This window comes from Bufo bufo, chromosome 4, assembly GCF_905171765.1.
Source record: "Bufo bufo chromosome 4, aBufBuf1.1, whole genome shotgun sequence".
Classification (NCBI taxonomy): domain Eukaryota; kingdom Metazoa; phylum Chordata; class Amphibia; order Anura; family Bufonidae; genus Bufo; species Bufo bufo.
The window spans coordinates 392566858-392589129 of record NC_053392.1 but is presented as its reverse complement, the minus strand read 5'-3'; the positions used below and the strand labels follow the sequence as shown (position 1 = coordinate 392589129).

At 51.6% G+C, this 22272-nt stretch overlaps 1 protein-coding gene across 1 annotated transcript in view; it reads right to left on the bottom strand.

Annotated features, from left to right (window-relative positions):
* FUCA2 (alpha-L-fucosidase 2) overlaps positions 1–22272 on the bottom strand; it is a 90599-nt gene that overhangs the window by 60369 nt on the left and 7958 nt on the right. The window contains exon 2 of the mRNA XM_040429246.1: positions 5701–5888. Coding sequence (XP_040285180.1) covers positions 5701–5888 — 188 coding nt within the window. The remainder of the gene's footprint in view (positions 1–5700; positions 5889–22272) is intronic.

Genomic DNA, 22272 nt, shown 5'->3' with positions numbered 1-22272 from the left:
AATTGCTGACAGGGCCGGAACGTGAGCTTCCGCCCAGAGGAGAATGCGGGTAACCTCTCGCATTGTTGCGGCGCTGCGAGTGCCTCCCTGGTGGTTTATGTATGCCATGGCATTGTCCGATTGGACATGGACGGGACAGCCTTTTAGCAGGGGAGTCCAGTGACGGAGCGACAAGAAGATCGCCCTCAATTCCAGGACGTTGATCTGAAGCTTGGACTCCAATGGAGACCAAGTGCCCTGGACGGACCGGGGAGGAAACACCCCCCGCCAACCCTGCAGACTGGCGTCGGTGGTAACCACCTGCCATGTCATTGGAAGGAAGGATTTCCACTGGAGAGGGGTCCGCAACCACCAGCAGGAGGGAGGCTCGAACTTGGGGAGTTAGAAGGAAAGGCCGGTCCAGACTCTCCGGGGACTTGTCCCAGGCGCAGAGGATCACCCTTTGAAAGGTGCAAGAATAAAACTGTGCGAACAGAATCGACTCGAAGCAGGCAACCATTTGTCCCATTACCCGCATGCTGGATCGGAAGGACGGACGGCGGTGGTGAAGAAGATTGCAAACCGACCGGTGGAGGGCCAGACGCTTGTCCATTGGAAGACTGACCAGCAGGGTCTCCAGAGTGAGATCCACACTGGCGGACATCTAGGGAAAAGAGGGCGCCTTGATGAGGATGTCGTCCAAGTAAGGCAGCAGAAAAACACCCCTGGAGCGGAGTAAAGCTAGGACAGGGGCTAGGACCTTGGTGAACACCCGAGGAGCAGTCGCCAGGAAGAAGGGAAGGGCGACAAACTAATCGTGATGGTTCCCTACTGTAAAGTGAAGGAAACGATGGTGACACCGAGCGACCGGCACGTGGAGGTAGGCATCCTGAATGTCGATTGATGACAAAGTCCCCCTTCTCCAGGGAAGCCACCGCGGATTGGAGGGACTCCATCCGGAATCGCCGAAGGCGGAGAAAACTGTTTAGCCATTTAAGTCTAGGATCGGCCTCACCGAGCCTTCCTTTTTGGGGACCACGAAGAGGTTCGAGTAGAACCCCTTGAATCGGTCCGCCGGAGGCACAGGAACGATGACTCCCTTGTCTAGTAGGGTGTGAATGGCTGCGGAGAAGGCGGCCGCACCCTCGGGGTCCCGCAGAGAACTGGGCCGAAAGAAACGATCCGGAGGGAGATAAGCGCCCAGGCATCGTAGACGTGAGTCCGCAAGACGTCCCTGAAAAGGAGAAGGCAGCCCCCCACCAGGGTGGGTGGGGGCGCACCTTCAGGCGGGGGGCTGCTTGGCCGTGGAGGGGCGGGCAGCCTGTGATTTGCACCAGGTGGGCTGAGCCCGAAAAAAAGGGCTTCTTGCGCCTATCCTGAGAGGGGCCAGATGAGGAACCGGCTGTAAATCTAGACCCGGAGGACCTGCGGGAGGATCGGAAACGAGATGAGCCAGAGCGACCCCGAGGGGTGTCCTTGGGTCTGGACTGGGGAAGATGGGTGCTCTTGCCACCCGTGGCTTCTGAAATAATTTCGTCCAGACGGGTCCCGAATAAACGGGAGCCCGTGAATGGTAGCCCAGTAAGGGAACGTTTGGAGGCAGCGTCCGCCGCCCAAACCTTCAGCCAAAGTTCCCTTCTGACGGAAACGGCTAAGGCAGATGAGCGTGCTATGAGGGCACCCGCATCGAGAGAAGCCTCACAGATAAATTTTCCTGCCTGAACTATTAGCAGGATTGGAGGTCCTGAATGGGGACGTCTGATCCCAAATCCAGTTCAAGCTGGGAGCCCCATTCGGAGACCGCTGCTTTCCCCACCCAGGCGGAGGCAAAGAACGGTCTGAGGGCTGAACCTGAGGAAGCAAAGATGGCCTTGGAGAGGGATTCCATACGACGGTCCTCGGTGGAATGAAGTGAGGAACCGTCTGCTACAGGAATGGCCGTGTTCTTAGACAGGCGGGTCAACCTTAGGTGGGGACGCCCATGTGCAACACAATCCGCTGGATTAATGGATAACATATGTCCAGTTTCTTGGGGGAGGTAAAGCGGGCATCAGGGCAAGCCTAAGCTTTAGAGACCACTGAAGAGAAGTCGGCGTGGGGAGGAAAAACCATGGACGCTTGTTTGGAGCGGAAAAAAGACACGCCGGCCTGATCAGTGCTGGGAAGGTCATCGTGTATCTTAAAGGTATCACGAATGTTGGTGATGAGGTGACTCACTGCTGAGGCTAGTTTGGACGGTAGTGCCGAGTCCATGTCCTAATCCGAATCCGCCGGATCTCTCTCAGAGGGCGTGTCCAGAGGGAAGGAGAGGCCCGACTAAGTCCGCACGCGTGGCGGGGAGAGAGACGCATCAGAGGAGGATGCGCACTCTGTCCTGGAGCGCTTCTGAGAGTGCCGGGCCCTGGAAGATTCGCTGTGTGCGAGTGAATCAGTGGGGGCGGCAGAAGCGGTAGAGCCAGAGGGTGCGACAGAAGGTGTGGCAGCCTGCGGGGGTAGGCGGTTTATCTATCAGGCAGCCTACTATGTGGGAGAGACTTTCCACGGCCTGGGACAGGGATCTGGCCCAGTCAGGCGGACCAGAGGGAACGGGGAGCGGCACAGCCGGGGGCGGACCCTGCATTGGGGCCTGGCATGCAGCGCAATACGGATCGGATCGCCCACATGGAAAGGGTTCCTTACAGGCGGTACAGGCATGATACCAGGGCTTAGAGGCCCTGTGGGGTCCGACATGTTGGTGATAAGGGGTAATTAACCCAGGAAGAAAGGCCTAAACCCAGGCTAGGGTCACTGGCGCTGGGAGGGGGTTAACAGTCCTACCAAAAACCAGGAGGAAAAACTTAGGAGCAGCAGGAGCGGTAGCACCAAGCCTCTTGTGCAGCTCTGGATGATGTAGCAGCGGTGGCCAGGAGGTTCCTTGTGCTCATGCGGTCAGATGCGAAGGAGGAGCGGCGGGAAGAATAGGCCCCCCCCCCCACCTGCTGGGAAGTGGCGCGGGCGCGAGGCCAAAATTAACTCTTGAAGTGCTGCAGGCTCTTCGCAGGCAAGCGTCGGGGCTGAGGTGCCAAAGTACGGGCAAGAGAGTCAGCCCGCCCGGAGCTTAGCGGAATTGCTGGCGGACCCTAGGGGGGGACGCAAGATCGCCGCAGGAGGAGAAGTGCCGCGAGCGGTATAATGTAAAGAACGCAGACGCGGTCTGGATACCGGCTGAAGAGTGAGTGAGAGGGCGCTGAGGCCCCCCGCAGTGCCGGAGTTCAGAGGTAATCTGCGGAACATATTAGGTGCCAGCCAGAGGAGAGGGGAACCGCAGGCCCCTAGTTTAGGTGCTCCCTTCAGTTATATGTGTTGCCGAGGCGCCTGAGAGGAGAGAGAGGGGGGGGAGGGGGGGTTGGGCTGGAGCAGCCACCTCTCACCATCCTGAAGTCTACACCCTCGGTCTATTCCAGCAGGGTCGCCCCTTCAGCGACTGGCACCGCAGTGGCAGGACGCTGGAAGAGGGACTTGGAATGTGGGCGACCCTTGAGCTGGCGGGATGCAGGGGAGCTAGGCTGCCCTGGTCCACCCTGTCTTCTGTGGGGGAGGCAGCAGTGCGGATGACCGGCACTGGCGCAGCTCAACCCCGGGAGAAACAGAGAGGTACAGGCGTCTCTGTTGTTCCTGAAAAAAAAAAATAATAATCCATATTAAAAATAAAATAAAAAATAAGGTTTAAGGAGAAAAAACAGCCCTGCAAGGCAGGGAGTGTCTTGCCTCCTTGGACACTAAGCAAAAACTGGTAGTCTCTCTCTCCAGGCTGAGGGTATAAGCTGCTGGAGGAGGGGCTTAACAGTTTTCACTTAGTGTCACGCCTCCTAGGGAGCTGAGCTATACCCTAAGGTCTCCTGTGTCCCCCAAGAAAATGGGCGAGAAAGCTATTTATTTTGGCTGTTCTGCAGTGAATAGAGAATCTGTCACGAGGGTGTCAAGAGCCACGTCTGACTCAGTTATACCCGGGGTCAGGAAGTCGCAGCGGGTGGCTGCGCGCTCTATGTCTAAAGATAGTGCTGTTTCTTAATGGTAGCTTTCTGGGTTTGCCTTGCAATCCTTTTTGGCTCACTCAAGGATTCGTAGCTTCTCCTCCTCAGCTGTTTCTTGTCCAGCAATCCCAACCTCCTTATATTCCCATCTCCCACTTCTCTGGTTGCCAGATATAGAGCTTCCTGCCTCGACTTCTATACTGACCCACTGGAGCTGTATAGCTGTGATTCCTGGTTGTTGTTCCAGAGCGTTACCCTCCGGATCCCTGTTGGGCTTTTGTTGTCCGCTGTTGTCACCCACCTGGGATTATATGTTTGTCTGTATTGTCTGTCCTCTCCTTGGTGTTTCCCTTTAGTGTTAGTGGTGCGGACTAGTGTTCCCACCGCCCTATTCACTACGTAGGGCTCATCTCAGGGAAAGCCAGGGTTTAGGCACGTGATCGGCGTACGGGTGAGAAACCCGTCTAGGGACGTCAGGGCAGTCAGGTGCCAGACGCAAGGCGAGTCAGGGGTCACCACCTTTCCCTCTCCCTTGGACAGGGCCTTCACATTTCCCTCCCTTTGCGTCACGTATGTGATCGGCACGCCGGTCATGACAGAATCACTATGCAAAGACCTGGCTGTGGGGAAAGTGGCTGAGCAGGTGTGTCCACCAGCAGCATTCAGCTCATTACATGGACTTACACATTGCTATACACTCTGAACATTAGGTGGCGCCATACTATGCAAGAAAATGTCATACTTGATTGAAAATATCATTTTTATCCACAATTTCAATGCTGATCTCATGGTCCTTATACATGGGATGATTACTGGGATGCTTATTATACGAATGCTCGTTCCCAATAATTGACCTGTGTAAAAAGTGTTGCCAATCACAAGCATCGTTTCTGGGCAGATAGTCCAAAAACAATGAAGATGTGCAATCAGAGTAGAGATCACTCATCTCCATACAGCAAAGGTGATTGCAGCATGTCGCTCTCACCTCATCTGATGAGCAGGCAATTATAGGTTTGTTCCAGAATCCAGATATTTTGCTACTAATCTGATTCTTCTAAACGTTCACACCTACATTTATCTGATCCAGGAGAGAACAGCCTGCGAGAGTTTACTGGGTCTAGCCCAGCCCGATACTGACGTTCACTGCCGGACCCTATTGATTATAATGTGATCTGGCGAGGACGTTTTCTGGAGAAATGCCAGGTTTTTCGGCTGGACAAAAAACAAGAGGCCAGATCCCATTTAAGTCCATAGGGTCCGGAAGTGAACGTCACTGCTGATACAGCTGCTAGATCAGTTAAACAGAGGTGTGAACCTACCTTAACATACGTTTGGTAGGTTAGTAAGAAGTATGGGCCAGATGGAGGCGAGTATGACTGCAGGGTCAGGCTATACAGGTTTGTCTGAAGAAGACCCATAAGTCTGTTTCGGAGCTGTAGACACAAACATCTAGGATGTTTTTAATCAAGATCAGTTGCTTCATTTCTTTATTCAGTATTGGGATAGTGACACAATGGGTTGTGCAGGTGGAGATAGTCTTATAGCGTACTGCTTAATTTTATGTAGCATCATGGGAGCTTTTGACAATGTAACTGAAGAACGTTCAGCCTCTTCACAATACAAGCTGTTGTATGACGGACTGTAGTCTGGAATCCGTTAGAAGCTGGCTACCAAGCTGAAGCAACAATAGTAACCCCTTAATATTCACCTTCATGATGTTTAGAAGTGAGGACGACATACTTGGCACCCGACTCCTTTAATACGTCTGCCCATTGCTTTGGGTCATAGAACTCAGCAGTAAATTGAGGTCCAAAGTCTTCATAGCGGTATCCTGGTGGATAATTCTTTGACATAAAACGGACATAAGGCTCTGACTTACATCCTTGCCAATACCACCTAATAAAGAACAAATATTGCCATTGTACTTGATGTTCTTAAAGGGAAGCTGTCAGCTACTTCAGCAGTGACAGGCACTATGTAGTAAGTCTGATAATATGGCTGCCTCTGCAGGTCCAAAGACGTATGCAGTCTATACTGCTGAGAAACTGAGGCCAAAAATGTGCTTTCTCTGAACCTCTGCAAGCCCAAAAATACAATAACTTGTTATTAATGTGATCTAATAATGAAATGATCGATAAGCCTCTCTAGCAGGAGATTAAACCACACTGTATAGTAAAGGGGAAAAAACACTGCACACATGACTAAGTGATATGGCTCCTATCCCAGTGGGATCTTATATACTGCCAAAATCTAGAAATACTATGACCCCCCTGGTGCCACCGGTACACCACCTTATCTGCTGCAGCTAGAGAGCCCCATCCAGCGGGCCCAAGAGCCTCTGGTGAGGTGACTCTGCAGTGATACATAAAAGTGAAACATGGATGTAAAGACGTATTCGTAAGGTTTTCATGATCAGGACACTTTGTTAAAGGGACATACTAAGAAAGATTAAGATGGATGATTGTTTTCCCATTTAGAAATGTATTACCAATGCTCTAAATATCATTTATATGTATTAGTTTCACATTATTTTCTTTTATTTATAGGGAGTCTATCAGCAGTTCTGACCACTGCTAAAAACTGTAGGTAGGTGCAGGGGACAGCAGGACAAACAAACCTTTGGTCGAGCTTTTATCATCAGGAGTAGTGTGAATATGAAGTTTTATTCTGACAGATTCTGCTCCTGAAAGTGCCCAGGCGGTGGAGCTGCTCTCTGCATTGAGCCAATTCTCAGCCCCTCCCGTCTGCTCTGAGTGACGGCAGCATCATCCAACCAGGAGACCCCTACAGCTGTCCCTCAGAGCAGAGGAGAGGGGTTGTGAAGCAGTTAAATGACGAGAGCACTTTACAATGCAGCACCACCTCCTGGGAACTTGCAGCAGCAGAACCTGGCAGAATAAAAGTTCACATTTACACTAATCCTGATAATAAAAGCTGCACAGTGCTAGTGCTGTTAGCAGTTAAACATGAGGAAAACTGCTGACAGAAACCCTTTAAATGTAGCATTTATCAGCAGAAATAAAAAAAAGTGCTTGACACTCAACTTGTTGGAACTGATGGAGCAAATTTCAATCAGTGGGAAACAATGGTCACCTTAGGCCCCATTCACACGTCCGCAAAAGGGTCCGCACCCGTTCCGCAATTTTGCGGAACGGGTGTGGACCCATTCATTCTCTATGGGCCCGGACGGGAAGCAGAGAGCACACTATGTGCTCTCCGCTTCCGCATTAACGGAGCGCGGCCCCGAACTTCCGGTTCGCAGCTCCGCAAAAGATAGAACATGTCCTATTCTTGTCCGCAGCTGCGGACAAGAATAGGCATTTCTATGGGGAGTGTCGGCCAGGTGTGTTGCGGATCCGCAATTTGCAGGTCCGCAACACACCACGGACGTGTGATTGGACCCTTAGAGGGGTTTCTAGGTATACACTGCAATTTGGCTTAAAACCTCTCCAAATCCTGATTCTTTAAAGGGAGTCTGTCACTGCAAATTCACAAATTAAACTGTTCCTGGTGCCCTGCACTTGACATTTACAGTAACCCAAACATACCTTTATTATCTGACTGAGCTCCTGTAAAACGTCTTTTAATCCATATGCATATGACTTGAAAAGAGCCCAAGAGGCAGTCACATCGGTAATGGTGCCCAGGCACTCCCAACTGGAGCCCGGCTCCTCCCCTGAGCACTGAACAGAGCCCGGCTCCTCCCCTGAGCACTGAACAGAGCCCGGCTCCTCCCCTGAGCACTGAACAGAGCCCGGCTCCTCCCCTGAGCACTGAACAGAGCCCGGCTCCTCCCCTGAGTACTAGACTGACCCCCACTCCTCCCTCTGGTCCCGACAGCCAAGCCACTAGTTGAATTTCCGTGCAGGCACACAACTCAGGTCAATGCGCGAGATTTCAACCAGTTGTGAATTTGCGGTGACACACTCCCTTTAAGGCACATTTACATGACAATTTTTTGACCATGCAGTCAAATACATAAAAAATTCAGGCAAAAACCACACACTGTTTTAACACACACTGATAAGATTTTGTAAGAAGTGACGGTACAGCCATTTTAATCCAGTGTTCCTCATGTAGCTCCTCCATTTAGGGTGTACTCAGCAGTAGCGGTTGTGGTGTGATTCTTGCCATAAAAAGCAATAGTGCCACTACTGCCATGGGTTTTGTGGTTGTAGTGAATTACCTGTAGAACCACAGCACCTAAGGGTGCCTTCACACACAGCAGATTCTGTTGCAGAAATTTCTGCTAGTGAAAATCTGTTCCATTCCTCTGAATCAGGGGGTAATATTCCATGTGCTTACCAGTAAGGATGAGCAAACTTGTGTTTTCAAGTTTGGCGTACAAGGTTCGGGTTATCTAAGAATTCCGTTATGGATTCCGCTACTACAGATCATACTAGCGGAATCCATAACGAAAAACCTTGTACGCCAAACTTGAAAACAGAAGTTCGCTCATCCCTACTTGCCACCAAAACAAAAACTATCATATGTGAAGTTGCCCTAATGCCACCTGCACACTTTGCAGTGTATGTGCATTTTATTCAACCGGAATCAGGTGCAGAAAAACCGCAGCATATTACAGTACCAGCAAAGTGTATAGGATTACACTAATGCATACCTCCCAACCGTCCCGGATCCGGCGGGACAGTAGCGGATTTTAGTGGCTGTCCCATAGTCCTGGTCACATTACCGCGAGGTGGCACAACTGGGCATATTACCGCGAGGGGGCACAACTGGGCATATTACAGCAAGGGGGCACAACTGGTCATATTACAGCAAGGGGGCACAACTGGTCATATTACAGCAAGGGGGCACAACTGGTCATATTACAGCAAGGGGGCACAACTGGGCATATTACAGCAAGGGGGCACAACTGGGCATATTACAGCAAGGGGGCACAACTGGCATATTACAGCAAGGGGGCACAACTGGGCATATTACAGCAAGGGGGCACAACTGGGCATATTACAGCAAGGGGGCACAACTGGGCATATTACAGCAAGGGGGCACAACTGGGCTTATTTCTGCGAGGAGGCATATATCTGGGTATAACTACTGTGAGGGGGCATATGACTGGTCATAGTACTGTGAGGGGGCACAGGTGGGTATATTACTGTTAGGGGGCACCTATCTGGGCATCACTACTGTGAGGGGGTACATACAGTGCATATCTGCTGTGAAGGAGGGCATGATGCAGGCATAACTACTGTGTGGTGGCATAAAGGGGGAATGATTACTATTTAGGGGACTGGGTGAGATTAAGTGTTTAGTTATGTTTTGGGCAGAGTTAGAGGCGTGGCGTAATGCAGAAAAAACTTGCAGCGCCACCCTTTGCCGCACAGTGTCCCTCTTCGTTCTTTTCTAAAGTTGGGAGGTATGCACTAATGTCATGTAAACTTCGCAGATTTTTTCAGTGCGGAAATTGACCTGCATTGCGGTTTTCAAATTTAATAGCATGTTAATCACGTTTGTGGTTTAGCTGCAGATTTAACCCTTTTCAATGGAAGGTTGAGATCCGCACCAAAAACTGCTGTTAGACATTGCGGATTTTGGTGCTGATCTGCTGCAGAAACACAGAAATTAATGCGGATCTTATGTGAGTTTACCAGTATGCAGGAAGCCTAACAGCAAGAAGGTGCAGCCAGAACCACACTATGACCACTAGATGGGACTACATGCGGACTGCTGGTCACAGTGCAGCTGTGTATGTGTGCAGTCAGAACCACACTATGACCACTAGATGGGACTACACGCGGACTGCTGGTCACAGTACAGCTGAGCTGTGTATGTGTGCAGTCAGAACCACACTATGACCACTAGATGGGACTACACGCGGACTGCTGGTCACAGTACAGCTGAGCTGTGTATGTGTGCAGTCAGAACCACACTATGACCACTAGATGGGACTACATGCGGACTGCTGGTCACAGTGCAGCTGTGTATGTGTGCAGTCAGAACCACACTATGACCACTATATGGGACTACACGCGGACTGCTGGTCACAGTACAGCTGAGCTGTGTATGTGTGCAGTCAGAACCACACTATGACCACTAGATGGGACTACATGCGGACTGCTGGTCACAGTGCAGCTGAGCTGTGTATGTGTGCAGCCAGAACCACACTATGACCACTAGATGGGACTACATGCGGACTGCTGGTCACAGTGCAGCTGAGCTGTGTATGTGTGCAGTCAGAACCACACTATGACCACTAGATGGGACTACATGCGGACTGCTGGTCACAGTGCAGCTGAGCTGTGCATGTGTGCAGTCAGAACCACACTATGACCACTAGATGGGACTACACGCGGACTGCTGGTCACAGTGCAGCTGAGCTGTGTATGTGTGCAGCCAGAACCACACTATGACCACTAGATGGGACTACATGCGGACTGCAAGTCACAGTGCAGCTGAGCTGTGTATGAGTGCAGTCAGAACCACACTATGACCACTATATGGGACTACACGCGGACTGCTGGTCACAGTGCAGCTGAGCTGTGTATGTGTGCAGTCAGAACCACACTATGACCACTAGATGGGACTACATGCGGACTGCTGGTCACAGTGCAGCTGAGCTGTGTATGTGTGCAGTCAGAACCACACTATGACCACTAGATGGGACTACATGCGGACTGCTGGACACAGTACAGCTGAGCTGTGTATGTGTGCAGTCAGAACCACACTATGACCACTAGATGGGACTACATGCGGACTGCTGGTCACAGTGCAGCTGTGTATGTGTGCAGTCAGAACCACACTATGACCACTAGATGGGACTACATGCGGACTGCTGGTCACAGTGCAGCTGTGTATGTGTGCAGTCAGAACCACACTATGACCACTATATGGGACTACACGCGGACTGCTGGTCACAGTACAGCTGAGCTGTGTATGTGTGCAGTCAGAACCACACTATGACCACTAGATGGGACTACATGCGGACTGCTGGTCACAGTGCAGCTGAGCTGTGTATGTGTGCAGCCAGAACCACACTATGACCACTAGATGGGACTACACGCGGACTGCTGGTCACAGTGCAGCTGAGCTGTGTATGTGTGCAGTCAGAACCACACTATGACCACTAGATGGGACTACATGCGGACTGCTGGTCACAGTGCAGCTGAGCTGTGCATGTGTGCAGTCAGAACCACACTATGACCACTAGATGGGACTACACGCGGACTGCTGGTCACAGTGCAGCTGAGCTGTGTATGTGTGCAGCCAGAACCACACTATGACCACTAGATGGGACTACATGCGGACTGCAAGTCACAGTGCAGCTGAGCTGTGTATGAGTGCAGTCAGAACCACACTATGACCACTATATGGGACTACACGCGGACTGCTGGTCACAGTGCAGCTGAGCTGTGTATGTGTGCAGTCAGAACCACACTATGACCACTAGATGGGACTACATGCGGACTGCTGGTCACAGTGCAGCTGAGCTGTGTATGTGTGCAGTCAGAACCACACTATGACCACTAGATGGGACTACATGCGGACTGCTGGACACAGTACAGCTGAGCTGTGTATGTGTGCAGTCAGAACCACACTATGACCACTAGATGGGACTACACGCGGACTGCTGGTCACAGTGCAGCTGAGCTGTGTATGTGTGCAGTCAGAACCACACTATGACCACTAGATGGGACTACACGCGGACTGCTGGTCACAGTATAGCTGAGCTGTGTATGTGTGCAGTCAGAACCACACTATGACCACTAGATGGGACTACATGCGGACTGCTGGTCACAGTGCAGCTGTGTATGTGTGCAGTCAGAACCACACTATGACCACTATATGGGACTACACGCGGACTGCTGGTCACAGTGCAGCTGAGCTGTGTATGTGTGCAGTCAGAACCACACTATGACCACTAGATGGGACTACACGCGGACTGCTGGTCACAGTGCAGCTGAGCTGTGTATGTGTGCAGTCAGAACCACACTATGACCACTAGATTGGACTACATGCGGACTGCTGGTCACAGTACAGCTGAGCTGTGTATGTGTGCAGTCAGAACCACACTATGACCACTAGATGGGACTACATGCGGACTGCTGGACACAGTACAGGTGAGCTGTGTATGTGTGCAGTCAGAACCACACTATGACCACTAGATGGGACTACACGCGGACTGCTGGTCACAGTGCAGCTGAGCTGTGTATGTGTGCAGTCAGAACCACACTATGACCACTAGATGGGACTACACGCGGACTGCTGGACACAGTACAGCTGAGCTGTGTATGTGTGCAGTCAGAACCACACTATGACCACTAGATGGGACTACACGCGGACTGCTGGTCACAGTACAGCTGAGCTGTGTATGTGTGCAGTCAGAACCACACTATGACCACTAGATGGGACTACATGCGGACTGCTGGTCACAGTGCAGCTGAGCTGTGTATGTGTGCAGCCAGAACCACACTATGACCACTAGATGGGACTACACGCGGACTGCTGGTCACAGTGCAGCTGAGCTGTGTATGTGTGCAGTCAGAACCACACTATGACCACTAGATGGGACTACATGCGGACTGCTGGTCACAGTGCAGCTGAGCTGTGCATGTGTGCAGTCAGAACCACACTATGACCACTAGATGGGACTACACGCGGACTGCTGGTCACAGTGCAGCTGAGCTGTGTATGTGTGCAGCCAGAACCACACTATGACCACTAGATGGGACTACATGCGGACTGCAAGTCACAGTGCAGCTGAGCTGTGTATGAGTGCAGTCAGAACCACACTATGACCACTATATGGGACTACACGCGGACTGCTGGTCACAGTGCAGCTGAGCTGTGTATGTGTGCAGTCAGAACCACACTATGACCACTAGATGGGACTACATGCGGACTGCTGGTCACAGTGCAGCTGAGCTGTGTATGTGTGCAGTCAGAACCACACTATGACCACTAGATGGGACTACATGCGGACTGCTGGACACAGTACAGCTGAGCTGTGTATGTGTGCAGTCAGAACCACACTATGACCACTAGATGGGACTACACGCGGACTGCTGGTCACAGTACAGCTGAACTGTGTATGTGTGCAGTCAGAACCACACTATGACCACTAGATGGGACTACACGCGGACTGCTGGTCACAGTGCAGCTGAGCTGTGTATGTGTGCAGTCAGAACCACACTATGACCACTATATGGGACTACACGCGGACTGCTGGTCACAGTACAGCTGAGCTGTGTATGTGTGCAGTCAGAACCACACTATGACCACTAGATGGGACTACATGCGGACTGCTGGACACAGTACAGGTGAGCTGTGTATGTGTGCAGTCAGAACCACACTATGACCACTAGATGGGACTACACGCGGACTGCTGGTCACAGTGCAGCTGTGTATGTGTGCAGTCAGAACCACACTATGACCACTATATGGGACTACACGCGGACTGCTGGTCACAGTGCAGCTGAGCTGTGTATGTGTGCAGTCAGAACCACACTATGACCACTAGATTGGACTACATGCGGACTGCTGGTCACAGTACAGCTGAGCTGTGTATGTGTGCAGTCAGAACCACACTATGACCACTAGATGGGACTACATGCGGACTGCTGGTCACAGTACAGCTGAGCTGTGTATGTGTGCAGTCAGAACCACACTATGACCACTAGATTGGACTACATGCGGACTGCTGGTCACAGTACAGCTGAGCTGTGTATGTGTGCAGTCAGAACCACACTATGACCACTAGATGGGACTACATGCGGACTGCTGGACACAGTACAGCTGAGCTGTGTATGTGTGCAGTCAGAACCACACTATGACCACTAGATGGGACTACATGCGGACTGCTGGACACAGTACAGCTGAGCTGTGTATGTGTGCAGTCAGAACCACACTATGACCACTAGATGGGACTACACGCGGACTGCTGGTCACAGTGCAGCTGAGCTGTGTATGTGTGCAGTCAGAACCACACTATGACCACTAGATTGGACTACATGCGGACTGCTGGTCACAGTACAGCTGAGCTGTGTATGTGTGCAGTCAAAACCACACTATGACCACTAGATGGGACTACATGCGGACTGCTGGTCACAGTACAGCTGAGCTGTGTATGTGTGCAGTCAGAACCACACTATGACCACTAGATTGGACTACATGCGGACTGCTGGTCACAGTACAGCTGAGCTGTGTATGTGTGCAGTCAGAACCACACTATGACCACTAGATGGGACTACATGCGGACTGCTGGTCACAGTGCAGCTGAGCTGTGTATGTGTGCAGCCAGAACCACACTATGACCACTAGATGGGACTACATGCGGACTGCTGGTCACAGTACAGCTGAGCTGTGTATGTGTGCAGTCAGAACCACACTATGACCACTAGATGGGACTACATGCGGACTGCTGGACACAGTACAGCTGAGCTGTGTATGTGTGCAGTCAGAACCACACTATGACCACTAGATGGGACTACATGCGGACTGCTGGTCACAGTGCAGCTGTGTATGTGTGCAGTCAGAACCACACTATGACCACTATATGGGACTACACGCGGACTGCTGGTCACAGTGCAGCTGAGCTGTGTATGTGTGCAGTCAGAACCACACTATGACCACTATATGGGACTACATGCAGACTGCTGGTCACAGTGCAGCTGAGCTGTGTATGTGTGCAGCCAGAACCACACTATGACCACTAGATGGGACTACACGCGGACTGCTGGTCACAGTGCAGCTGAGCTGTGTATGTGTGCAGCCAGAACCACACTATGACCACTAGATGGGACTACATGCGGACTGCTGGTCACAGTGCAGCTGAGCTGTGTATGTGTGCAGCCAGAACCACACTATGACCACTAGATGGGACTACATGCGGACTGCTGGTCACAGTGCAGCTGAGCTGTGTATGTGTGCAGTCAGAACCACACTATGACCACTAGATTGGACTACATGCGGACTGCTGGTCACAGTACAGCTGAGCTGTGTATGTGTGCAGTCAGAACCACACTATGAGCACTAGATGGGACTACATGCGGACTGCTGGACACAGTACAGCTGAGCTGTGTATGTGTGCAGTCAGAACCACACTATGACCACTAGATGGGACTACATGCGGACTGCTGGTCACAGTGCAGCTGTGTATGTGTGCAGTCAGAACCACACTATGACCACTAGATGGGACTACATGCGGACTGCTGGTCACAGTGCAGCTGAGCTGTGTATGTGTGCAGTCAGAACCACACTATGACCACTATATGGGACTACACGCGGACTGCTGGTCACAGTGCAGCTGAGCTGTGTATGTGTGCAGTCAGAACCACACTATGACCACTATATGGGACTACATGCAGACTGCTGGTCACAGTGCAGCTGAGCTGTGTATGTGTGCAGCCAGAACCACACTATGACCACTAGATGGGACTACATGCGGACTGCTGGTCACAGTGCAGCTGAGCTGTGTATGTGTGCAGCCAGAACCACACTATGACCACTAGATGGGACTACATGCGGACTGCTGGTCACAGTGCAGCTGTGTATGTGTGCAGTCAGAACCACACTATGACCACTAGATGGGACTACATGCGGACTGCTGGTCACAGTGCAGCGGAGCTGTGTATGTGTGCAGTCAGAACCACACTATGACCACTATATGGGACTACACGCGGACTGCTGGTCACAGTGCAGCTGAGCTGTGTATGTGTGCAGTCAGAACCACACTATGACCACTATATGGGACTACATGCGGACTGCTGGTCACAGTGCAGCTGAGCTGTGTATGTGTGCAGCCAGAACCACACTATGACCACTAGATGGGACTACACACGGACTGCTGGTCACAGTGCAGCTGAGCTGTGTATGTGTGCAGCCAGAACCACACTATGACCACTAGATGGGACTACACACGGACTGCTGGTCACAGTACAGCTGAGCTGTGTATGTGTGCAGTCAGAACCACACTATGACCACTAGATGGGACTACATGCGGACTGCTGGTCACAGTACAGCTGAGCTGTGTATGTGTGCAGTCAGAACCACACTATGACCACTAGATTGGACTACATGCGGACTGCTGGTCACAGTACAGCTGAGCTGTGTATGTGTGCAGTCAGAACCACACTATGACCACTAGATGGGACTACATGCGGACTGCTGGACACAGTACAGGTGAGCTGTGTATGTGTGCAGTCAGAACCACACTATGACCACTAGATGGGACTACATGCGGACTGCTGGACACAGTACAGCTGAGCTGTGTATGTGTGCAGTCAGAACCACACTATGACCACTAGATGGGACTACACGCGGACTGCTGGTCACAGTGCAGCTGAGCTGTGTATGTGTGCAGTCAGAACCACACTATGACCACTAGATTGGACTACATGCGGACTGCTGGTCACAGTACAGCTGAGCTGTGTATGTGTGCAGTCAGAGCCACACTATGACCACTAGATGGGACTACATGCGGACTGCTGGTCACAGTACAGCTGAGCTGTGTATGTGTGCAGTCAGAACCACACTATGACCACTAGATGGGACTACATGCGGACTGCTGGTCACAGTACAGCTGAGCTGTGTATGTGTGCAGTCAGAACCACACTATGACCACTAGATGGGACTACACGCGGACTGCTGGTCACAGTGCAGCTGAGCTGTGTATGTGTGCAGTCAGAACCACACTATGACCACTAGATTGGACTACATGCGGACTGCTGGTCACAGTACAGCTGAGCTGTGTATGTGTGCAGTCAGAACCACACTATGACCACTAGATGGGACTACATGCGGACTGCTGGACACAGTACAGGTGAGCTGTGTATGTGTGCAGTCAGAACCACACTATGACCACTAGATGGGACTACATGCGGACTGCTGGACACAGTACAGCTGAGCTGTGTATGTGTGCAGTCAGAACCACACTATGACCACTAGATGGGACTACATGCGGACTGCTGGACACAGTACAGCTGAGCTGTGTATGTGTGCAGTCAGAACCACACTATGACCACTAGATTGGACTACATGCGGACTGCTGGTCACAGTGCAGCTGAGCTGTGTATGTGTGCAGTCAGAACCACACTATGACCACTAGATTGGACTACATGCGGACTGCTGGTCACAGTACAGCTGAGCTGTGTATGTGTGCAGTCAGAACCACACTATGACCACTAGATGGGACTACATGCGGACTGCTGGACACAGTACAGGTGAGCTGTGTATGTGTGCAGTCAGAACCACACTATGACCACTAGATGGGACTACATGCGGACTGCTGGTCACAGTGCAGCTGTGTATGTGTGCAGTCAGAACCACACTATGACCACTATATGGGACTACACGCGGACTGCTGGTCACAGTGCAGCTGAGCTGTGTATGTGTGCAGTCAGAACCACACTATGACCACTAGATGGGACTACATGCGGACTGCTGGTCACAGTGCAGCTGAGCTGTGTATGTGTGCAGCCAGAACCACACTATGACCACTAGATTGGACTACATGCGGACTGCTGGTCACAGTACAGCTGAGCTGTGTATGTGTGCAGTCAGAACCACACTATGACCACTAGATGGGACTACATGCGGACTGCTGGACACAGTACAGCTGAGCTGTGTATGTGTGCAGTCAGAACCACACTATGACCACTAGATGGGACTACATGCGGACTGCTGGTCACAGTGCAGCTGTGTATGTGTGCAGTCAGAACCACACTATGACCACTAGATGGGACTACACGCGGACTGCTGGTCACAGTGCAGCTGAGCTGTGTATGTGTGCAGTCAGAACCACACTATGACCACTATATGGGACTACATGCAGACTGCTGGTCACAGTGCAGCTGAGCTGTGTATGTGTGCAGCCAGAACCACACTATGACCACTAGATGGGACTACACGCGGACTGCTGGTCACAGTGCAGCTGAGCTGTGTATGTGTGCAGCCAGAACCACACTATGACCACTAGATGGGACTACATGCGGACTGCTGGTCACAGTGCAGCTGTGTATGTGTGCAGTCAGAACCACACTATGACCACTATATGGGACTACACGCGGACTGCTGGTCACAGTGCAGCTGAGCTGTGTATGTGTGCAGCCAGAACCACACTATGACCACTATATGGGACTACACGCGGACTGCTGGTCACAGTGCAGCTGAGCTGTGTATGTGTGCAGTCAGAACCACACTATGACCACTAGATGGGACTACACGCGGACTGCTGGTCACAGTGCAGCTGAGCTGTGTATGTGTGCAGTCAGAACCACACTATGACCACTATATGGGACTACACGCGGACTGCTGGTCACAGTACAGCTGAGCTGTGTATGTGTGCAGTCAGAACCACACTATGACCACTAGATGGGACTACATGCGGACTGCTGGACACAGTACAGGTGAGCTGTGTATGTGTGCAGTCAGAACCACACTATGACCACTAGATGGGACTACACGCGGACTGCTGGTCACAGTGCAGCTGTGTATGTGTGCAGTCAGAACCACACTATGACCACTATATGGGACTACACGCGGACTGCTGGTCACAGTGCAGCTGAGCTGTGTATGTGTGCAGTCAGAACCACACTATGACCACTAGATTGGACTACATGCGGACTGCTGGTCACAGTACAGCTGAGCTGTGTATGTGTGCAGTCAGAACCACACTATGACCACTAGATGGGACTACATGCGGACTGCTGGTCACAGTACAGCTGAGCTGTGTATGTGTGCAGTCAGAACCACACTATGACCACTAGATTGGACTACATGCGGACTGCTGGTCACAGTACAGCTGAGCTGTGTATGTGTGCAGTCAGAACCACACTATGACCACTAGATGGGACTACATGCGGACTGCTGGACACAGTACAGGTGAGCTGTGTATGTGTGCAGTCAGAACCACACTATGACCACTAGATGGGACTACATGCGGACTGCTGGACACAGTACAGCTGAGCTGTGTATGTGTGCAGTCAGAACCACACTATGACCACTAGATGGGACTACAGGCGGACTGCTGGTCACAGTACAGCTGAGCTGTGTATGTGTGCAGTCAGAACCACACTATGACCACTAGATTGGACTACATGCGGACTGCTGGTCACAGTACAGCTGAGCTGTGTATGTGTGCAGTCAAAACCACACTATGACCACTAGATGGGACTACATGCGGACTGCTGGTCACAGTACAGCTGAGCTGTGTATGTGTGCAGTCAGAACCACACTATGACCACTAGATTGGACTACATGCGGACTGCTGGTCACAGTACAGCTGAGCTGTGTATGTGTGCAGTCAGAACCACACTATGACCACTAGATGGGACTACATGCGGACTGCTGGTCACAGTGCAGCTGAGCTGTGTATGTGTGCAGCCAGAACCACACTATGACCACTAGATTGGACTACATGCGGACTGCTGGTCACAGTACAGCTGAGCTGTGTATGTGTGCAGTCAGAACCACACTATGACCACTAGATGGGACTACATGCGGACTGCTGGTCACAGTACAGCTGAGCTGTGTATGTGTGCAGTCAGAACCACACTATGACCACTAGATGGGACTACATGCGGACTGCTGGTCACAGTGCAGCTGTGTATGTGTGCAGTCAGAACCACACTATGACCACTATATGGGACTACACGCGGACTGCTGGTCACAGTGCAGCTGAGCTGTGTATGTGTGCAGTCAGAACCACACTATGACCACTATATGGGACTACATGCGGACTGCTGGTCACAGTGCAGCTGAGCTGTGTATGTGTGCAGCCAGAACCACACTATGACCACTAGATGGGACTACACGCGGACTGCTGGTCACAGTGCAGCTGAGCTGTGTATGTGTGCAGCCAGAACCACACTATGACCACTAGATGGGACTACATGCGGACTGCTGGTCACAGTGCAGCTGAGCTGTGTATGTGTGCAGCCAGAACCACACTATGACCACTAGATGGGACTACATGCGGACTGCTGGTCACAGTGCAGCTGAGCTGTGTATGTGTGCAGCCAGAACCACACTATGACCACTAGATTGGACTACATGCGGACTGCTGGTCACAGTACAGCTGAGCTGTGTATGTGTGCAGTCAGAACCACACTATGAGCACTAGATGGGACTACATGCGGACTGCTGGACACAGTACAGCTGAGCTGTGTATGTGTGCAGTCAGAACCACACTATGACCACTAGATGGGACTACATGCGGACTGCTGGTCACAGTGCAGCTGTGTATGTGTGCAGTCAGAACCACACTATGACCACTAGATGGGACTACATGCGGACTGCTGGTCACAGTGCAGCTGAGCTGTGTATGTGTGCAGTCAGAACCACACTATGACCACTATATGGGACTACACGCGGACTGCTGGTCACAGTGCAGCTGAGCTGTGTATGTGTGCAGTCAGAACCACACTATGACCACTATATGGGACTACATGCAGACTGCTGGTCACAGTGCAGCTGAGCTGTGTATGTGTGCAGCCAGAACCACACTATGACCACTAGATGGGACTACATGCGGACTGCTGGTCACAGTGCAGCTGAGCTGTGTATGTGTGCAGCCAGAACCACACTATGACCACTAGATGGGACTACATGCGGACTGCTGGTCACAGTGCAGCTGTGTATGTGTGCAGTCAGAACCACACTATGACCACTAGATGGGACTACATGCGGACTGCTGGTCACAGTACAGCTGAGCTGTGTATGTGTGCAGTCAGAACCACACTATGACCACTAGATGGGACTACATGCGGACTGCTGGACACAGTACAGGTGAGCTGTGTATGTGTGCAGTCAGAACCACACTATGACCACTAGATGGGACTACATGCGGACTGCTGGACACAGTACAGCTGAGCTGTGTATGTGTGCAGTCAGAACCACACTATGACCACTAGATGGGACTACACGCGGACTGCTGGTCACAGTGCAGCTGAGCTGTGTATGTGTGCAGTCAGAACCACACTATGACCACTAGATTGGACTACATGCGGACTGCTGGTCACAGTACAGCTGAGCTGTGTATGTGTGCAGTCAGAGCCACACTATGACCACTAGATGGGACTACATGCGGACTGCTGGTCACAGTACAGCTGAGCTGTGTATGTGTGCAGTCAGAACCACACTATGACCACTAGATTGGACTACATGCGGACTGCTGGTCACAGTACAGCTGAGCTGTGTATGTGTGCAGTCAGAACCACACTATGACCACTAGATGGGACTACACGCGGACTGCTGGTCACAGTGCAGCTGAGCTGTGTATGTGTGCAGTCAGAACCACACTATGACCACTAGATTGGACTACATGCGGACTGCTGGTCACAGTACAGCTGAGCTGTGTATGTGTGCAGTCAGAACCACACTATGACCACTAGATGGGACTACATGCGGACTGCTGGACACAGTACAGGTGAGCTGTGTATGTGTGCAGTCAGAACCACACTATGACCACTAGATGGGACTACATGCGGACTGCTGGACACAGTACAGGTGAGCTGTGTATGTGTGCAGTCAGAACCACACTATGACCACTAGATGGGACTACATGCGGACTGCTGGACACAGTACAGCTGAGCTGTGTATGTGTGCAGTCAGAACCACACTATGACCACTAGATGGGACTACATGCGGACTGCTGGTCACAGTGCAGCTGAGCTGTGTATGTGTGCAGTCAGAACCACACTATGACCACTAGATTGGACTACATGCGGACTGCTGGTCACAGTACAGCTGAGCTGTGTATGTGTGCAGTCAGAACCACACTATGACCACTAGATGGGACTACATGCGGACTGCTGGACACAGTACAGGTGAGCTGTGTATGTGTGCAGTCAGAACCACACTATGACCACTAGATGGGACTACATGCGGACTGCTGGTCACAGTGCAGCTGTGTATGTGTGCAGTCAGAACCACACTATGACCACTATATGGGACTACACGCGGACTGCTGGTCACAGTGCAGCTGAGCTGTGTATGTGTGCAGTCAGAACCACACTATGACCACTAGATGGGACTACATGCGGACTGCTGGTCACAGTGCAGCTGAGCTGTGTATGTGTGCAGCCAGAACCACACTATGACCACTAGATTGGACTACATGCGGACTGCTGGCCACAGTACAGCTCAGCTGTGTATGTGTGCAGTCAGAACCACACTATGACCACTAGATGGGACTACATGCGGACTGCTGGACACAGTACAGCTGAGCTGTGTATGTGTGCAGTCAGAACCACACTATGACCACTAGATGGGACTACATGCGGACTGCTGGTCACAGTGCAGCTGTGTATGTGTGCAGTCAGAA